Source organism: Drosophila novamexicana, unplaced genomic scaffold (assembly GCF_003285875.2).
Source record: "Drosophila novamexicana strain 15010-1031.04,08,12 unplaced genomic scaffold, DnovRS2.1 tig00000008-arrow-pilon, whole genome shotgun sequence".
Lineage (NCBI taxonomy): Eukaryota > Metazoa > Arthropoda > Insecta > Diptera > Drosophilidae > Drosophila > Drosophila novamexicana.
This window is the reverse complement of record NW_020824765.1, coordinates 1347432-1367002: the sequence shown is the minus strand read 5'-3', so window position 1 is coordinate 1367002 and position 19571 is coordinate 1347432. Positions and strand designations below refer to the sequence as shown.

The following is a 19571-nucleotide window of genomic DNA, read 5'->3' as shown; positions in this document are numbered from 1 at the left end:
GACAGTCGGACTGTGCGACAGACAAACCTAAAGTTAACAACGCACAGAAATAATAATGCCAGTTGCTGTTGCTGTTTCATTTTTGGGGTCTTTTCGCTGGGTGTGTTGACCTTGCCTCGCCCGACAAGCGGCGGAAATTAGCAAATGCTTCTGCTAGCGCCAAGCATGTTGTTATTTTCAATCTTTTTTTTTCCACTTCTCTAACCTTTTTTCTCTGTTTGTGGGCAAAATTAACAAAGTGTGAAAAGTTCAGGGTGCTGGCATATTAGCCGGGATCTCAACTGCGCCTAATGAAAAGTCATTTCGCTTGGCCGCGAACGGGTTGGCTTTCCGACAGGTACTTTTCAATTGGCCTTGTTAATTACTTTTCATTAACATTCACTTTTTTATTAAAAGTGTCTTAAGTGCTAGTTTCAATTTCAAGATGAGTCTTTTTTTTTAATTCTGGGTTAAGTGTTTGACATTTGTAAATGCTTGGTTCGGGTTCGGTGGACCTTTGGGTTGAGACAGGGTTAAACAGTCGGTATCCCATCATTTGGATAGGATCTCTAATAATATCATATTATATCTCAACGTAGGTAATGAAAAAGAATGAGAGCAAATCTTTGTTAAGCGATACGATGAAAGTTGTGTGTGCTGTCAGGGACTTAAGCTCTTTTAGACGCTTTAGCTTCTTAATAAAAGTTAACTTCGGGAGCTTATTCACCCGTTTTCGCATATATGCAGCTAACGTAACACTCGGCCATTGACGGGAACGTGACCCAAACTAAAGTAAAACCTGAAGATAAAAGTCAAGCGTGACAAGCAGCCCGAGCAATGTCTGACAAAAACAACAACAACAGGCAACAACAACTACTGTAATAACAACAACAACAGATCGTGCCACACAAATTTAAAACGCCAAAGTTCTTGATTTCACAATTAACAGGCTCAATTTATATGGCCGAGCATAACTGCAATAGATATATATTCCTGGCCAATGTCTAAGGAATATGAATAGGAATAGCTTGAGGAAGTGGCAGGGAGTTTCATATTTTGTTTGCGTTTTTTTTGACAGCACATGATATATATACATATCAACCAACAATAACAACAACTGCAAGCTGCAATCGGCTGACTCATGCAGTTAAACGAATCGATTCTTGAATCGCTTCAAGTTTCGTGTTGTTGTCTTAGCTTTGCCTTGTTGGTTTCCATAATTTTTATGCTTGGTTGCGATTTGAAGGGCCTCGTCATAGTTTTTGTTTTTGTTTTATGATGCTGCCGCTTGTTGCCGCTGCTTTAACGAGCCACGCAAAAAAGTCAACTTTAATTGCAGTCTTAGTTGCAATCGGATACTGAGCCTCAGTCTGAGCTGTGTTGCAAGCAGCATCTCCGGTAGTATTCAAACACGAAGGGGCCTATAACCATCTAAAGTACATTTCTGCTCTCATATGGAGGTGTCAAGGAAATGACTGAGATAAAGCTGGAGCAAATGTCAAACAGATTCACAAAGTAAGATGTGCATAAATATCGTTGGGAGGGAATAGATTAAAGATGTTTTCTTGACAGAAGTCAGCTGGGCCTAGAAGATGATTTCTCGTATCTTTAGTAGGAACTGCTCGACGTGAAGTTACCTCTACTCAAGTCTAAAGTGTCAAATAATCACCAAAATATGCTTGACATGCTGAGCTTGCAATAAATGTGCATGAACTTAGACTCAAGACTAAATTTGAAGGAAAAATGAAATGGTGAAGAATATTAAATTGGTATCACTTTTAAGTATTATCAATAGGTGGATACACTTTGAAGCAATCGATCTGTGAAACAGCAAGAGAAATTTCAAATTTTGACAGAAACATGAACTGAGTATTGTTCATTTGAATTAAAACAGATTTCCAAAGTCAAGTCCACTCAGTTACAAGTTTTCAAACATGTATAACTTATCCCCTTGATGCACTTTTTGATAAACATAGAGAGGTTCTCTTGTTATGAACAAATTAAATATTTTGTAAGGAACTTAATTTATTTCCGTGACTATACAAATATTCAAACAACTAGCTGAGCGTGTTCACCCAAAAACAATTCAGTTGAACAAGCTTTATTTAGATTTAAAATCGGTTTGACCCCAGCAAATGCTTAAGAATTAAAGAACAAAGAGGTTGGTGAAAAGTTTTTTAGCTCAGCATGAAACCAAAAGAAGCCACAAAAGTGAATACAAAAGCAGTAAAAAAAGCAACGATTGAAATTCAGTTAAAAAAATTACAAGAACTTTTTACACTTGACCTTGGCCATAATTCGTTGGCGAAGCTTTTTCTATGAGACAAAAGCTGAGCTTGCGTTTGTTTTTTCAATGAGAGCTACGCACACACAGAGAGAGAGAGAGAGACTAATATAAGTGTGTATATGATTAATAACAATGCCATTTGTTTCTTGTGGGTGTTGCCGAGAGACTGAGAGAGCGAGAGCGACTCTGACGGAGTCATATAACTGAATCCTCTCCGAGTCTTTGCTCGCTTTAAATAGTTTTTGTAATTTAATTAATATACAAATAATGTTTTTAAATGCTAATTACGCACAACGCGAACGCGAGCCACAAAATGACAATGAAAATTGTTACTGGCGGTCATTTGTGTCAAGTATTTGTTGCCGTTGTTGCCGTTGTTGTTGTTGTCAAATACAACAGTTAGCTGCCATTGTCTTATCATGTGCCCCCCAAAAAGTGTTTATTGCATTGAATTGATTGATGAGTTCTTCGTTATTAACCGAAAACGTGCTAGGCCTATATCAAACTCAAGGCATTATCGGGTAACACGGTCAATTTGAGGATCGTCGTACTTACATCTGGCAGTGCCTGGCATATTGTGCTGGCCAATACAAGCGCTGTGATGGAACAAATTATTGAGAACATCTTCTGTTGTCTATGGTAAATGACCTTAAAAAACTTAAGCTGCAAAGAAAGAAGGAAATAAGACAAACATTAAATGAAAGCAAATAAACATAATATATTTAAAAAGTCATAAAATATAGTAAAAGTATATAAGTATAAGTATTATGTTCGCTCAGAAATTAAAAATTTAATTTTAAAATAATATATTTTTAATATAACGATTATTCATTTATTTATAAGCATGTAGGATCAGAGATTAAATATAACGAAACGTAAAATGATATATATAATGAAATATATATATATATATATATATCTATATAGTTACTTAACTGTTCGATGTTATGTATATATATATATATATATGTATGTATATATGTATATATATATATATATATATATATATATATATATATATATTGGGAGATATTTTAAGCTCAACACTGGATCCGTCAAACGGTTTCCTTATGGCAAATAAGTGTCATTACCTTCTCCGAAATAAGCGATTAAATTTCAGATTTTAAGACGGAAATATATTACATTTAAGACTTTTTAATTTCCAAGCGATCATATTGTTTATTATTATAAATAAATAGATGCCTATTCATCATAATCTATGTATTCACATTATCGCACCTTAAAATTTCCCGCTGCCGCAAGCTTGCGGATTGCAGAATGCAAATTGCATTTTACATGCATTCAATGCACCCTCCATAAATCGAAAGCCCTCCTCTGTCTATATATCCACCGTCCCACACCCCGCTCAATATGTTTACGCTCAAATAGACATTATGCTAGTAGAAAAAACATTATACTGGCATCCTCTGGCAGTCGAGAAACTGTTGCAACTTTAGAGCTTTTTGTTGTTGTTGTTGTTGTTGCTTGTACACTTAATAATTTGTATTTATTGTAGAAAACCTACTTTTCTGGCCCGCTGGCTGTAATTAATTATTGCGTAAGGCCAAGAAGCTATAAGGCAACGTTACTAAACTAAGAAATATCAGCTTTATTGTTGTTGTTGTTGTTGTTGTTATTGTTGTTGCCGCACATCCGTCCGGGCGTAAATGCCATCGAATGCGGCTAATTGTCAATAATGATGCAGCGATGCGTGGCAAGAGGCGGCAGCATCCACATTGACATGGCCAGACCTTTGACAAACCAACTGAAAACAAACAAAACTGCCCAGTAAAAACATCAACAACAACAAACCGAACAGAAATGACAACAACAACAACGACAACAACAACGACAGCTGCTGTTGCATTTTGCAACTTCGACTCTTACAACAAATTGCATGACATTTGTCTTTCAGCCTGAAGGAGGCAGAAACGGAAGGCAGACGTGCCGCAGCATGTTTTCAGATATCAATTTTTAGGGCAATTTGCATGCGAATTTTGCAAGCGCTGGAAAATACCCAAAAAACAAAAAAAAAAAACAAGGAAAGCTGAGAATGAGATGATGAAATTACAAAAATAAAATTAATTTATTATATTTTTTCTTGGTTTTATACTGAGAGAGAAAAGAGAGATCTTTACAGTGAATAGAGTATATAGACAAAGAGTTAAAGTGTGTCTTAGCCACGCCCAATATAAGGCAGGGAAATTGTGCAGAAAATTAACAAAAATTAACTTATATTTTAGGTAATTTTGCCTAATGATAAATGATCTAATGATAAATGATCTAGGATTCATTCATTAAAATATATAAATGTTTTGACTACTTTGATTGAGCATAAAGTTGTTAGCATATTCCATGCACAGCTAACACACTATAAATCAATCAGAATGACAAAACAGAAATAAAAGCGACATGCATGGGCGTTTCAGCATCTGCAGCTGTGCCGTTCACCGATTTCGGGGGCCACTTACCCAAGCAAATGTGCAGCAGAAAGTGAAATTTCCAAAACATTTAATTGTAAGTTATTGACGCCTTTGTAAAAATTGTTGCCGGCAAACGTTGCTGCAATTTGGGCCTTGTCGAGGAGAAGGGAGAGAAACCCAAGAGCTGATCGCTTTGGAGGCGTGCATTTGCGTCAAATGTGTTGAGATTAAATGGGTTTTCACTCGACACAAGCAAACGTTTAGAAGGGGCATGTTTGGGCGCAGCCCACTGTTAAGCCCAAACTTCCAATTAGTCCAGTTACAGATGAAGACATTAGTGGGTCACTTTTGGGTTAATGGCTACGTGCCGATGTGATTAGTTTATTTAGCTAGCATAAAGCTGAAGCGGACAATAACTCCACAAGGAAACCGCAAGCTAAGCCAAATATAATCAAAAGACTTAGGCAACGAACTTGACTTCGGCTTTGTACCTTTTACAAATACATGAGTGTAGTTCAATTAGTTATTGATAAAATTGATGTAACTAGTTTATTATAATTTTGAGTAGAAGTTATTAATTAAAATACACTGATCGCTAGGAATTTAGCATTTCTACTTCTCGTAGTTTTCTTATCAAATAAATATTGCTTAAAATTTTTATCAAATTTTATTCTAATTTGAAAATAACCCATTTTATATGAGTTCCTAACATTTGAGATGCTTTATTAAATAATTTCCGTTCTGCTCATTAAATAAGAATACTTTTACGCTTTGCAAATATTTGAGCATTTATCTGCAAATCTGTCTAAATCTTCGTCAAGTTCACTTAGCCTTGCCCTAAGGTCAAATGGCCCTGAAGCAAAAGTAAGTTCAACTCGGCTAAACGGTTAAGTTCGTGAACAACCTTGGGCAAGACTTTCACCTGAACGAAGTAAAACAATAGAAAAATGAAACATCATCAAAACGAAATTAATTCATCAAGGTGCCAAATTATGACGAATTCGTATTCGAATGTCAACGACAAACACAAATTGAATGCACAAAATTACTACCGCGAAAAAGAAAGGGAAATCAAGTAGGAAAATACAGAAGTAGGCACGACTACCAACTACCCTGCATTAAGAAATAAACCTAAGCAATAAAAATGTATTCACAAAATATATACAAGAACCGACGCCTAAAATACCCTATACATTAGTGTATATGGCGTAAAAAAATCAAAGTTGACGTCTTTACGTCTTTATGTCTTTGGTTAACACACATGTGCTTAACATAAATTTACGGCTAATACAGTTACGCGGCAAGCGAAACAGAAACAGAAAAGAAAAAAATCAAAATCATATTCAAAACCAAATTTAAAACGGAATGAAACTCAATGAATTATAGTTTCTTGGCCTGTCTTGGCCATTTTGTCAATCCGTTGCTAGCCGCTTGCATAATTAAGGTCGATTAGGGTTAGTTTTTGTATAGTTGATGATGCTGCTGCTGCCGCTGATCAAATGACTCTTGAACTCAAGGTTATGGTTATGGCAATGCCTAAAGTTGCATTTGCACAGAGATCTCTTACTTAATACCAAATCAGACCGATAGATACATATAAGCTAACAGGTATTTCCTGTCTTTGAAATGTATATTTTAAATATCACTCTCCTACATCTTTTCGGAGCGTGGGACATAAAAGATGGAACCACTTTGCATAGAATTTTCGAGCAAACGATCCCCCAAACAAGCGCGCATTTTCATCCAGTAAATAAATCCCAAATTTGAACCCATTTTTCACAACAAAGAGATGTCGGCCAGTCGGATTGAGGTAGCTACAAACTGGAATTGGAAGCCTAATGCTCGGTGCACTTAGACAACCCATCCACCGAGGACCTCACATATGTTTTTTTTATATATTTATATATATATTTTTTGTCTTTACTCCACAGCTTGTGGCATCGCGTGCATGGCCAACTGTAAAAATTATGTAATAGACATCAAACGGCAAGAGTTTTCACAGTTTTCACAGTTGGCACTGTTTGCCGAAGCAATTAAGCTTTGTGGCCAATTTAAGAGCCGTCACCAAAACAGAAGCGCTAAGAAAGCCAACAGTTAAATCGCTTTGCCACATTGCGAGCATTGTAAGTGTGGTATTATGCCAAGAGGCATTGAAACAAAATTTTAAGAAAGCCGCCACACGCAGCAAGGGGTCTTGCCGAGAAGGGGTGATAGCAGGGGGGAGGAGGGGGGTCTGCCGCCAAAAAGCAAGTTGCATTGTCAGCTTCCGCATAATTATGCCGACACAGACACTTGCCATACATATTTAACAGAGCGAGCGTCTGTCTTTCTGTCTATCTGTCGCTTTGCTCTGTTGCTGTTACCTTTCTTGTTGTTGTTGTTGCTGTTGTTGTGCCTTTTGCCAATGCATTTTGTTGATTGTCTGTTTATGGGAATTTTTGATGGCTTTTGCTTGTAACTCTCTGTTTCTTAAGCGATGAGCTGTTGGCTTTTAGCAGCCTTTGGTCAATATACCCTTGCAAAAGGGCATTTGAGTTTCGCCAAGAAGTATGTGTTACTCATAAAGTACGTACATATATTGTTGCTGGCAGCACATATGCTAATCTCTGCTATGATTGGTAAAAATTTAAGTTCTACGATTAATTACTATATAATGTAGCCCTAAAGGAGATGTCTGTCTGATTTATGGATATCTTGCTCTAACTCATCCCATACGAGCTTCAGTTTTTTCGTAGCATATCATATGGCTCCTCTAGACAAGATTTTGCCCTACGTTCACAAGGGCATGCAATCGTCGGCATGCCAATCTTGCCTGTTTACTCTTTCTTTTGGCTTTCTTCACAGATTCGCTGACACAACAGCAGCATTTCAAGCAGAGGGCGTCAGCGTTTTGGCTTAATTGACATTGACAGCAGCTGACCACCGCTGCCGAATCGACTCTGCTGCCCTCGCCGCTGCCCTACCCCAAACAGCCCAGGCCGGCCATCTGCCATCAGACGTGCGTCAGCTGTCGTCGCCATGGAATAATTGCTGCCATGGCGCTGATATCATCGGTGGTCGGGTCCACACCTGTGCACTGGCGGCTACTTAGTTGCCTATTTGTGCACTTTAGTTGATAATGAACTTATTTTGATAAGTGCCGAGCTGTGCGAAATGCCTTGGGGCATTTCTCAGGGCCTGCAGCAACCGACAGCAACAGCTGGGCGCATGAGTAATGGACTTTTCTTCAGCTGGGCTTGGTTAGGTAATGGTTATGAGTGAAGTTTTTAGTTCAACACATCGTATGACGGGCTCTTTATGGTATTTTGTGTGTGTTCAAAGATTATATAATGTGCATCGCAATTGAATATTGTAATCATTACCTCTTTGAAACACACACAAGCTCACAAACGAGCAACAAGGCAATGATGATGGTTAAAAATATCAAAATAATGGCAAAACGAAACATCATAACACCTTAACATATTATATAATTATTCTTCCTTTCAAATAAATTCAAATGAATGGCATATCTTTTAAACATATGTTCAAATGAGGCCTTTAATATCTTGGCTTTAATCTTAATTAACAAACATTTTTCCCAGCCTTATTCGGCAAAAGACACATAAATGCAACTTTCCTAAGCTGATCGCGTAGCCAATGCCCAAAATGAATTCCCAGCCTCCCACACAAATCACAACATAATCTACTGTGGGGCATAACAAAGTGACATAACAAAGTTCAACTGTTGGCGTTTTGCAAAAATCAGCGCAGAGACCGAGCGAATCAACAAAAGATAATAAATTTGATTTCTCAGTTAACATGTTGCAGGTTGCAGCGCCAAAGCGACAATGATGACGGAAAGGATTACGTAAAGTGTCTGCGACCTGAACTCTTTGCATTTGCTCAACATTTCAAATCAGCTGCAATTTGTCTGTATGTGTGCGTATCTGTGTAAAAGGGCGAGCGAATATTTTCTATTGTTTGCAGTCGAAACAATGGAGTTGGGAACTTGTACCTTGAATGTGTGTTGAAAAGCCGCTGACAGCTAACGAAGTCGAAAACAGCTGTGCAAATGTGTTTGCCTGGCAGGGCACCAAAAATACGATGAAATATTTTAATTTCTCTGATAAATATGCTCAAAGCAACAGAAAATATATTAGGCCTGGCTATAACAAGAGTGCTGGAATCGGCAAGTGTCCGACTAGGCGATGCCCTAAGCATTCTAGCTTACTTTATGAAAATTTCTTGGATAAATATGTCAAATATATAAGTCAGATTTTAGGCCAGGCTATAACGAGAGTGCTTAAATGTGGATGTGCCAGACTAGAAGATACCCTAAGCTTCCTTCTGCTATACATAATCAAAGAAGAAAGATATATTCGAGCCTTATTCTGTGCTTCTTCTTCCCTTTGCTCCATGCTATGTTAAAGAAATTCATATTTGGTTTAGCTTCGGTGCTTATAGTCCGATTTTATTGCTCAAATGGAGCAAACAATATATATTACCTTTGATAGCTTTGCGATTGCGGAGGGAATGGGCGCAGGTATCCAAAAATTGATATATTTTAAATCTTTATAAACTCTAGTTCACTTATATACCAAGTATGATGTGTCTACCTGGATTACTCTTTAAAACCCAAGTCTCAAAGTCGATATTTATTGATATTGTAAACATTTTAGAATAACGCGTGAGCAGTTCGATGCGCATGCGGCGTATACGTAATGTGACAGCAGCAGAGGCGCATTGAAATATGCAAATATTGAAAAGGCAAACTATTAAAAAAAAAAACAAAAACAAATGGCTAAAAAACTCAAGCAAACATATTGCGTATACGCAGAGCGCCAGCTAATTAAATAAAAGGGTAGCAATAAAACAGACGCTGGGGCTAATTGCGAAAAAGAAATGCCAAAATTCCGATTAACTGCAAAAACCAGTCGAAACGTAAATACAAAAAAGATTCGTTTATTTATTTATTTATTATTTCTTGGGCCATAGAACGGGCAACAACAACAACAATAACAACAACAACAAAGCTGCAAACAAAATTATTTCGGAATTGAAATGTTTTTATTGCAGCTGCAATTGTTGTTGCTGTTGTTATAATTTTCCAGCTGTTGTTACAACATGTTACATGCAACACACACACACACACACACACACACACACACACAGACACACACAGCTTGTAGATTGCATGCAGCGGTGCGGTCGCCGTCGCCTGTTGGAAAAACGGTAAACCGCAAAATGAAAGTGAAATTGAAATTGAAATTGAAGAAGACGTCAAAAGCGCAGCTCAGAAACACGAGTACAAACTTGGATACTACATATATATATATATATATATATATATATAAATCTATTATGTAGTTGTCTGCGATATGCGTTATGCCCAAACTTATTACATTTATGGCATTTGCATTATTAATATTTTATTAAGGCGCCAATTAAACTGTTTAAATAATGCATATTTATGATTTTAAACAGGAAGTTAACCCGATTTTATTTTAATACATATTAGTTTAAAACGAAAAAGACTAATTTGATGTCTGACATGCAAATCGTATAAATTTTAAGTTGTATACTTAATTTTTATTATAATCGAAAATGATTTTGTTTAGTTGCAATTGCTAAAACTTTTAATTCGTAGTATCTAAACATTGGGATTTGTTAACGGCCTAAAACGTATATAAAATATGAAAAAAAAAAGTTTGAATATTTAACTGAAATTTTATAAAGTAAGCAAATTAGGTAATGCTTAAAAAATCTATTAAATATTACAGAAGTCTTTAAACATTTGCATATACCGATAAATAGTTTTTCCAAACATTTCCAAGAAATAGCAAAAAAAAAAACAATGCACACATTATCAACCATAAATTACGCTGAAAACTATTTATTAAATGTTGAAGAAAAAATGCAATTAAATAAAACACACACACACACGCACACACAAACACACACACAAAGCGTTGAACGGATAGGCGACTGCGAACAGAGAGACAAACAAACAGGTTACTCGGGTTTCTTCTTCGGTGTCAATGAAAAGGCACAGCGAAAAAATATAAACTATAAATAAATAAAAATAAGAGATGAATTCAAAAAGTGGACACTGTCGTCGAGCTGATGAACGATGCCTCTCAACGAGCACAGCTGACAAGGTTTTGTCTGCCCGTTTTCATAAACAGCCTGCAATATCTTCGAATTTGAGCACAAACCAGAAGAAAAACGTAATACAATTCGTATGTAAACATTGTCTAAGGGTGAGCATAGAATGCGAGTGCCTGGAAAGTTGCAAATCTACAGTTACAGTCTGATTGGAGCTAAGATCATTGTGCATACCAGTTAAAAGCTGGCGCAGGGAGCAGCTGAAAGCTTAATGGGCTCCCCGCTCTCTCGCTCTCTCTGTCTCCCTGTCGCTCTCTCTCGCTCTTTCTCTGGGCTTTGTTGCAATGCGAGCTGCAATAATTGCAACAATAACAGTGAAGAGAGCAGAGTAAAGCGTATCGGGCAATAATAACTGTAGCAATATTACAAAATCGCTACGATCGAAGCCACAAAGCGGCCAGAAACAACAACTACAACAACTACAACAACTACAACAACTGCTACAACAGCAACAACAGCAACAACAATGAGATAATAACGTGTACAGCCAAAATGCCCGACAACAACAATGAAAAGTCGTTTTATATGCATTTATAGCTGCATACATTCAAACATATAAAAACTAAAAATAAAATAAAATCAATTACGTATTGCACTCTGATGAAACCAAGAAACAAGCCCACTTTTTGAATGGGTCTTACAAAAACAAAAAAAGCCTACAGTAATATTTGAAATTTTACATAGTGTATTATGCGATTTGATTATTTGGCAATTAGCAAGTTTTTCAATTAAATAAATTAACAATTTGATACATTTTTCCAAAAATGTGTGAAGGTTTTAATTAAACAAACTTGTCTGCAAATTAGTAAAAGCCAACGAAATTCGTTCGTTAGCCCCAATCTTGAAAAAAGTATTAAATAATATTGTGGACATGTGTAAAACTTTTGAAGAATCTGGCTTCGGCTAGAAGTCAGTTCGCAGAAATAGATCATGTGACACAGTATTATAAATCCAAGTAAAAATTTTATGCCATGAACAAATTTTGATAAACAAGGAACAACATTCAGATAAAAATTTAATCTAATCTCATTTGAAGAACAAAAAAATGTATTTTCACTCAAATTGTAGACTTAGACTTAAAATATTCTTAACTCTATTTAATTGTCAACTTACCTAAGTCCGAAATTTATCTAACTTCTATGCGGCCAAAAAATGGCCGACGAACTTTACACGAAAATCCCTTTTGAAACTTTAAAATATGTACAGCACTCTCATACGCATATATTGATATTCGGTTGCGATGGACTTGATGACTGTGTTATACTCTTATGAACATAGAACAGCTTGTGCGAGCGAATATACCGTTATTGTGTTTTGAAAATAGCAACACGTCTGCGCCTGCGCCCTGTGCTTTTCTCCTCTGGCTCTGACCAAGAGATGCGACGATAGCAACAACGATAACGATAACGATAACGATAACGAGAGCCAAGCGCGCACCGATTGCTGGGTACTGATTACTGATAACTGTAAAACAGTACAGAACAGAACAGAACAGAACAGAGAACACACAGAACCAGAACACAGAGCCCACAACACGAACGGAAAGAAAGACGAACAGCGATTAAACTGCAGGCGGGCACTGCGCTAAGATTAAATACGGCGTGAAATTTGCTTGGCAGACGACTTTTTCGTAGTTGTTGTTGTTGTTGTTGTTAACGAAATTTATTTTTCACTCATTCCATTTCATTGCGATTGTAATTGTGATTCTGATTGTATTGCTTTTATTATTTCTTAACCTTCTCCGGGCTCAGAACACGAAAAAACATAAACAATAAAAAAGCGCGACGGCGACGCAGCAGAGCAGCAGCAGCAGCAGCAACAGCAACGGAAAAAATGGCAGACTGTCTGACCGTTGGGTGCGAGCGAGATAGAAATTAAAATGGAGATTACTTGAAAGGCAGATTCACTTTTTTTTTGTTTGCTGTTTGCTTTTTGCTTTTGTTTTGCCCAACACGATTACGAAAACGGAGAGTTGAGAGATTGCGAATTGAGCTTAATTCAATGGAGCTGAAGCTGCTGCCTTTTCTTGGTTGGGGTTGCTGTTGTGTTTACACTTTTGAGCGCCGTTTAGGCGTCGCTTTGCCACTGCACTGGGAAGAACTTAAGGGCAGCCTTACATAAGCTGCGCTTTTGGGAATCTCAATGGGTTTTTTTTTTTTTTTGTTTGCTTGTATTTAAATTTATAATTTTGGTAGTTGGTTTGACGTATCGCGTCTGCGTGCCGTTTTTGTGGCCGTCTACGGAAACTGGTCGGCGCACACTAAAGTTAACGTTCGCTTGGGCAGCGCTGCGCAGTCCAAAAAATATAGCGCACGATGATCGGGCCAGCAGCAACAACAATAAAAGCTGACGACGGCGCAAGCGAGACAGACAGCAACAGCAACAACAGCCAGAGCCGAGCTTTGGCCCAAACCGTTGCCGTTGTGTTTGGTGTTGCTTAGGCCCAAAGCTAGTCGATGGCTTAAAGCCAAAGCCACATCCAAAGTTGCCTTGAAAGCTTCCAATGAAAGCGAAAACGAAAACGATAGCGACAACAAAACCAAAAACCACTTGCATTTTTCATAGTCAGCATGAGTTAGCTTTTGAGTGGAACTTTGAGTGGAATTTTGAGTTCATTTCGCACTGGATCTCATTCTCTCACACACACTCTCTCTCTCTCTCTCTCTTTGTTTTTGCACTGTGGTGACTTACTCGAAGCGTTGAATGACTTTTAGAGTGCAGTTATTGTTGCTGAAAAGCATTTGATTAATGTTGTAAAGATTTGTTTTAATTTATCTTCAGCTTGCAATCTTCGCAACAAAACATTACTCACATGCAAATTTCCTGGCACAAAACAGACTTTGTTTAATTGGTGAGTTTATGAAAAGCAAAATTAATTCAAAATGTGTCATTAAGGCATTGACAGCAAGCCACATTGTTAACAGGAAGCTGTTGAAGCTCCAACATGTGTTTCCCTCGGGCGTGATTCGCCAAATTGCAATTAGCATCAATACTAATTAGTTAGAATTTTAATAAATCATTTATTTTTACCATACCCCAATAGAATAAACTGTCAAAAAACCAAGGCTTACCCCGAACCGATTTAAGCCCAGGATTCTTATTGTCATTTACCATGAACAGAGCTTTAAGCCAAGCCAACTGCTGTAGAACTTATAAATCTATACATAATATAATATATAATATAATATAATACATAATTCACAAAAATATTAGAAAATGAGTTTAAAGTCCATTAAATTAAAAAGCAAAAGTTGTAATCAACATTTTCCAACAATTTAAGTTTAGTAAAATGAAACGTATGTGGTGGTAAGGGGGAAGTGCATCAAATAGCAAATTAACTTACCTAAAGATCCTTGGAAATGAGTTTGAAACCGAAACTTCACCAAACAAATCTTTGAGCCCCATTCTCAACTCAGGAGGATTGAATTTTTTAAAAATCCACAAAATTAGCCTGAATTTAGTCTTTCCGACGTGAATTTTCCACCAGGAACGCCAGATTTTCAGGAAATTGTCTGAAAATTAGTTTGAGGCCTATTGGATGGTAAACATAAGAAACAGTTCCATTCAAACGCAGTCTGTCCACAATCGATGGGAAATAGTTTGTTAGTTTTGCAGAACCTAACTTAGTAATACACACAACTGCTTCGCGTGCATACCGCATTTAATTGTCCAATTATCGATAATTTAAAATTTAACATAACATTAAAAATTCTTGTTCAAATTCCACAAATACGTCGAAGTTCAATGACAGCCATTGTCTCGGATTTGAATTTGATTAGACGGTTATGGTCCGTAACCTTTCCGTTTTCGACTAACCCGTATAATCAATGCCCAATGCAAATGCTCGCTCAAATGAATGCGAGCAATCAAAGCGGCCCAATTAAAAGGTAATTGTTCCACATTGCGATAAGTGGGATGCTTGGTGGGGGCGTGCAGTAATGCGTGTGGATCCAGGCACAGTGAACCCTCGTGCACGTAAGACCAGCAGTCGTTCGACGAGTGGTCAGCAGATCGACTGGGTGAAACGGCAATGAACCAATCAACCGAAGGGTATAAATATTGATGCGATGCTCTGACTCAACGTGGCTGACGTAGCTGCCGATCCATTATCAGCTGCCCATCCACTGGAGACGCTGATCGACCCCAATTGCCACTTTTAGCTCGAAGTCCGCTCTTATATAAACCAGATACTTAGATTGATATCTTCATCGGATCGTTGGTGTCATTACACGTGTTGCTTCGAGCGCAGCATTTCAAGCGACATTTAGCCCCAGCTGCGATAGGCATCTATTAATGAGCTGTGAGTTTTTCCTATGAACCCCCCTTTACTCTGCCCAGGGGGTGGGATGGGGGGGTCTGCAACAGGTTTCATTTCATGGGTCGCCAAATACTGCAGCTGGCGGCGCGTCGGCTCCGAAGTCGGAATCTCGTCGGTTGAACTCATTATTTTTATGTGAATTTCGTGTTAATTGCATTGCATTTGTTTACATTGTCTTAAATCTGTTGTGTTTATTGACACTTTTCGCTGCTTTCTCACAGCCTGACTTCTAAGCCGAAATGCCACAGCGCATTGGCATTACATTTAATTATTGTTTTTCTTCTACTCTCCCTCCACCGAGCCACTGCCGCACAAATTTCAATTTATTAGCTAAGCTTTGTTCTCTGTTTGATTTGTTGTTTTTTATTATAACAATAGACACAAAATACCATGTTGTCTATCTATTATAGATTCTCCTTTGATCGACTTTCTTTGCTTTCGAATATCTAACGCCTTTTGGCCTTGTCAAAGTTTAAACTGGTTGAGAATTTCAATCATCGAGTAATGCATTAGCATGCTAAGTAAAGCATTATTCTATCATCAATTTCTTTTCTTTGAATTATCGAACAATACAATACTTTTGTTTTAAATGCCATTTTTTGAATACTTTTATGTTTTATGTATATTCGTTCCTTTATGAGCCCAATTCTTTTGTGATCATATACCCTTGCAGAGTTCAATTTGAATTTAATAAAAATTCTTTTGAATAAAAAACTGCCTCTACCGTATTTACTTAAATCCCAGACCAAATTATGATCTTAAAGGAAATTTAAATTTTTTGTAGTACTCAATTTCGATACGCTAAGTCAGCCAAATCGTCCACTGTGCATGGAGACGAATTTTCTGAAAAATTTACATTGATGCTTGAAAATAAGTTTGCAACGGCTCTGATGAAAATCAGCAAGCTGCATGCAATAGTTTTTCGTCGACGTCTGCAACGAATTTACACAAATTATTGTGAAAATGAGTTTGAAGCCGATTGGGGGAAACTGAAAACAGTTTCATGCAACAACTTGCCACCGAATTTCCAAGCTTGCGTGAAGAAATACTCAAGAACAGCGTATTAGTATTAAGTTTCATCACATTATACATTATATGTTTTGAAATTCACTTAGAGAAATATAATTAACAACAAAATTCAAAGAGCTATCCAAACATACATATTACTACAAATTGAAAAAAACAGATAGCGGGGTACATTGAAAAGAGGATAAAAGACAGTAAATTGGAGTGCGACTTTTATGAGAATCGCATAGTAGGGCGTTGTTTAAAAGGCTCATAACGTCACTTACTACACTGTACTTCATTTCTTTAGGATTGTTAGTTGATGATCAGCAATTCATCCAAACAGTTAGGAAAACAGTTGTATATCAATTCATTGTAAAAGTTAAAGAAAGCATTTAGATTAAAAAATATTGCGGGGAATGAAAATTAAAAAAGAAAAACTTAAAAAAATTTTAAATATTTACAAAATATTAGTTAACAATCTTACTCACTTTACGCTCCCGATACTATCTTGGTTTCGTAAATAAATCAGACTGTCAAACTTAGATTCTCACGTTTCAAATAGGTTGATGATGCGCTTACTTTGAATGTTGGTTAAATCAGGTCATTCTTCCCGTTCAAAATAATATTTATGTCGCCGATTAATAAGCCGAGTATTCTGTCCCACATTAATCCACGTCTTAGTCAAAGGTCAATGTCATTTTCCTGCTGCGACCGAAGTTTTTTGATACCCACAAGAAGATGAACCGGGTACCAATTTATCATCTCATAAGCATCATGCAATCGTTAATGGTAAATAGTCGTTTTATGAGGCGTCAAAATGCAGTTAAGCATGAAGAAAAAGTAATATATTAAAGTATCGAGAGGCAGACATACATAAAAGTGTGTGTCCGCGAGGAGTTTCAGGTTTAAAGCTCTTTCAGATTTCTATAAAAAATGGAGAAACAAAGAAAATCAATAAGCATTTGCATAATTTCCAACACTTCACGCTGCCTGATTTGGGCTTGGATTTGAGATGGGAATTGAAAAAGAGCAGAAAAAAGAAATCAATAAAACAAATCCGCCAACCACATTTACGAAATTGTCAACCGGCAACCAACTTGGGTCATTTTAATGATGCAATAAATATATAAACAACGACTAATCAGGTTTCAAACTTTAAACAAAATTGTAACATAAATGCACAAATGTAAATATGAATTTGAAACGAACTTAAATTATGGCCCAACTGAAGAAATGTGTATAAATTAAGATGCAAGCCAAACAACACACACAACAAAAAATGTTAATCAAAGTCTGCATAAAGCGACAACAAGTCGAAAATTGCAGCACTTTACAAAATATTGGACCGAACTCGATTATATTATAAGCATTATTGCCACTATTATGTCGGCTACCTGGTACCAGTCCCCATGGTCCAAGACCCACAGAGGCCGGAGACCGGAGACCAGCCACTGTTTGGATTTCAGTCAGGCCCATAAACTGGGTCTCTCTCTACTTCTCACTCGTGCGGCTCCATGCTGGCTCCATTTATTTTCAAGCCAATAATCTATAAATATTCATAAGCACACAAGTCGTTCGCTCCGTCTGGCTCCTGGCTTGCGAAAGCCAAACATGCTCGAGACTCTTGGTTAGTGGGTCCAGCCCATTAGATGAACAATTTTTGGATTTTTCGAATTGTACTGCTCTCAGTGACAGCTTTTAATACCATGAAAATACAATAGTTTTGTAATATTGAGCAAAATTACATTAAATATACTCAAACAAAACCTGACCTGTCAGGGTCAACATGCGCTAATGTCGCCGTTCGGCAGCCACTTCCTGCAAATTGGCTAAACGAAATTCAAATTCAAATCCCATTTGAATGCGATTATTGTCAAAAATGTAAATTATTTGGAGAGGAGGCGTTGCTGTCACTTAGGCAAAATCAATTTGTAAGGAAAGCAGAATACAAACATATTTTGGGCAAAAACTAAACAAATGATTTGTCATGCTGAAAGGTTGATTAATTGATACACAACACAAATACAAAAGACTGAAGCAACGAACTTGCAACGAGCGCACGTTGCCGTTTTAATTCAGTTAAATGAGTTCAAAGGCAACGCTGGCCAAAAATACGTGCAATTTAAATGCAATTAGCACACAATTAATCTTGATCAACATGAAGATCAATGCGAACACTGCACAGACCAATTTGTAGCGCGTTTGAGCGTTTATTAAATCAATAAGGAATTCCTCGATTTATTCAATTATTAAAGAGTTCCTTAATGCATCAGAATTTTTGTATAGTGACGAAATGGATTTTTATAAATTTATTATAGATATTGAGATTTTTTCACATTTTCACAGGGCATGATCTAATACCTTTGGGGACATTTACCTTACGGGCTTGCAAATATGTTAGAATAGTCGAGCTCGTAAAAGCTAAGTTTAATAAAAATATCTTGAAAAACAAAATATCTTTTATATGGTTGCTTATTGAAATTGATTTTTATTGATTACCTGGAAACAGAGCATGTTATTGATGTTATGAAATGGGAGGAAGTGCTTTTAAAGTTTTCCATAAAACTATATGCCACAACAATTGGTAAGAATCATGAGCATGATTGCGTCTTTGAAGGGGATCTCTTGCCATTCAGTTCATTTAGATGACGCATTGACTTGTTTTGGATACGAAGTGTATCTGCGACTAAAGTCAATAACTTGAAAATGAAGTTCCTTAGCCTTTGGCTTGGCTTGTTTTTGAGGCTTAACTTCATTTGAATTTGGGTTAATCAGCGATAAAGCGCTCATCGACGTTCCAAAAACCGCGTGCGAAAATTATTTATTTACAAGCAACAAATAATAACAATAATACATATTGCTTGCAAGGAATACGAGAGAGAGAGAGAGAGAGAGAGAGAGAGAGAGAGAGAGCACACAAAACAAACTTATTATAAATGGGCCTTTTGTCTTTAGCTGGTAATTGCTGCTCATTAATTTGCATGTGAAATTAATTGGCAACATTTATGCATTGTCGAGTCGCTTTGTTGCTTCTCCAAAGTGTTATTACTTCCTAGGCAATCGGTTTTCGACAAGTTATATGAAAAGCCCATCGCCTGTCAGCGCACTCAATAACACAAGATATAATAACATTTAGCGGCATTCCGATCAGTTTTGAAGTTCAAGTTTTTGCAATTGACCCATGAATTCATTATGCATGCAAAGTTGGTAATTGAATTCATATTTTTGCCTTTTACATTTGACATATGTACGTATACGTAATTATATGTTGGGCGATAGACAGACGGACAGCTTTTTATTTCCGTCAACATTTCAGTTATTAGACACAATTACAATTAATTTTCGTTTCGATTTCAATGGGCACGCAGCGCAATTGGCTGGACATCGATTGGATAATGCGCTGAAAGGT

General features: G+C 37.0%; 1 protein-coding gene across 3 annotated transcripts in view; it reads right to left on the bottom strand.

The window, feature by feature from the left end:
- The window catches only part of LOC115762743 (venom metalloproteinase 3), a 55028-nt gene extending 42032 nt beyond the window's left edge, over window positions 1–12996 (bottom strand). For all 3 annotated transcript variants that reach the window (XM_030705091.1, XM_030705083.1, XM_030705099.1), the window contains exons 1-2: window positions 11950–12996; window positions 2822–2929 (exon numbers count right to left, since the gene is read on the bottom strand). In XM_030705091.1, coding sequence (XP_030560951.1) covers window positions 2822–2890 — 69 coding nt within the window. In that variant the 5' untranslated portion in view covers window positions 2891–2929; window positions 11950–12996. The remainder of the gene's footprint in view (window positions 1–2821; window positions 2930–11949) is intronic.
- Window positions 12997–19571: the final 6575 nt, after the last annotated feature.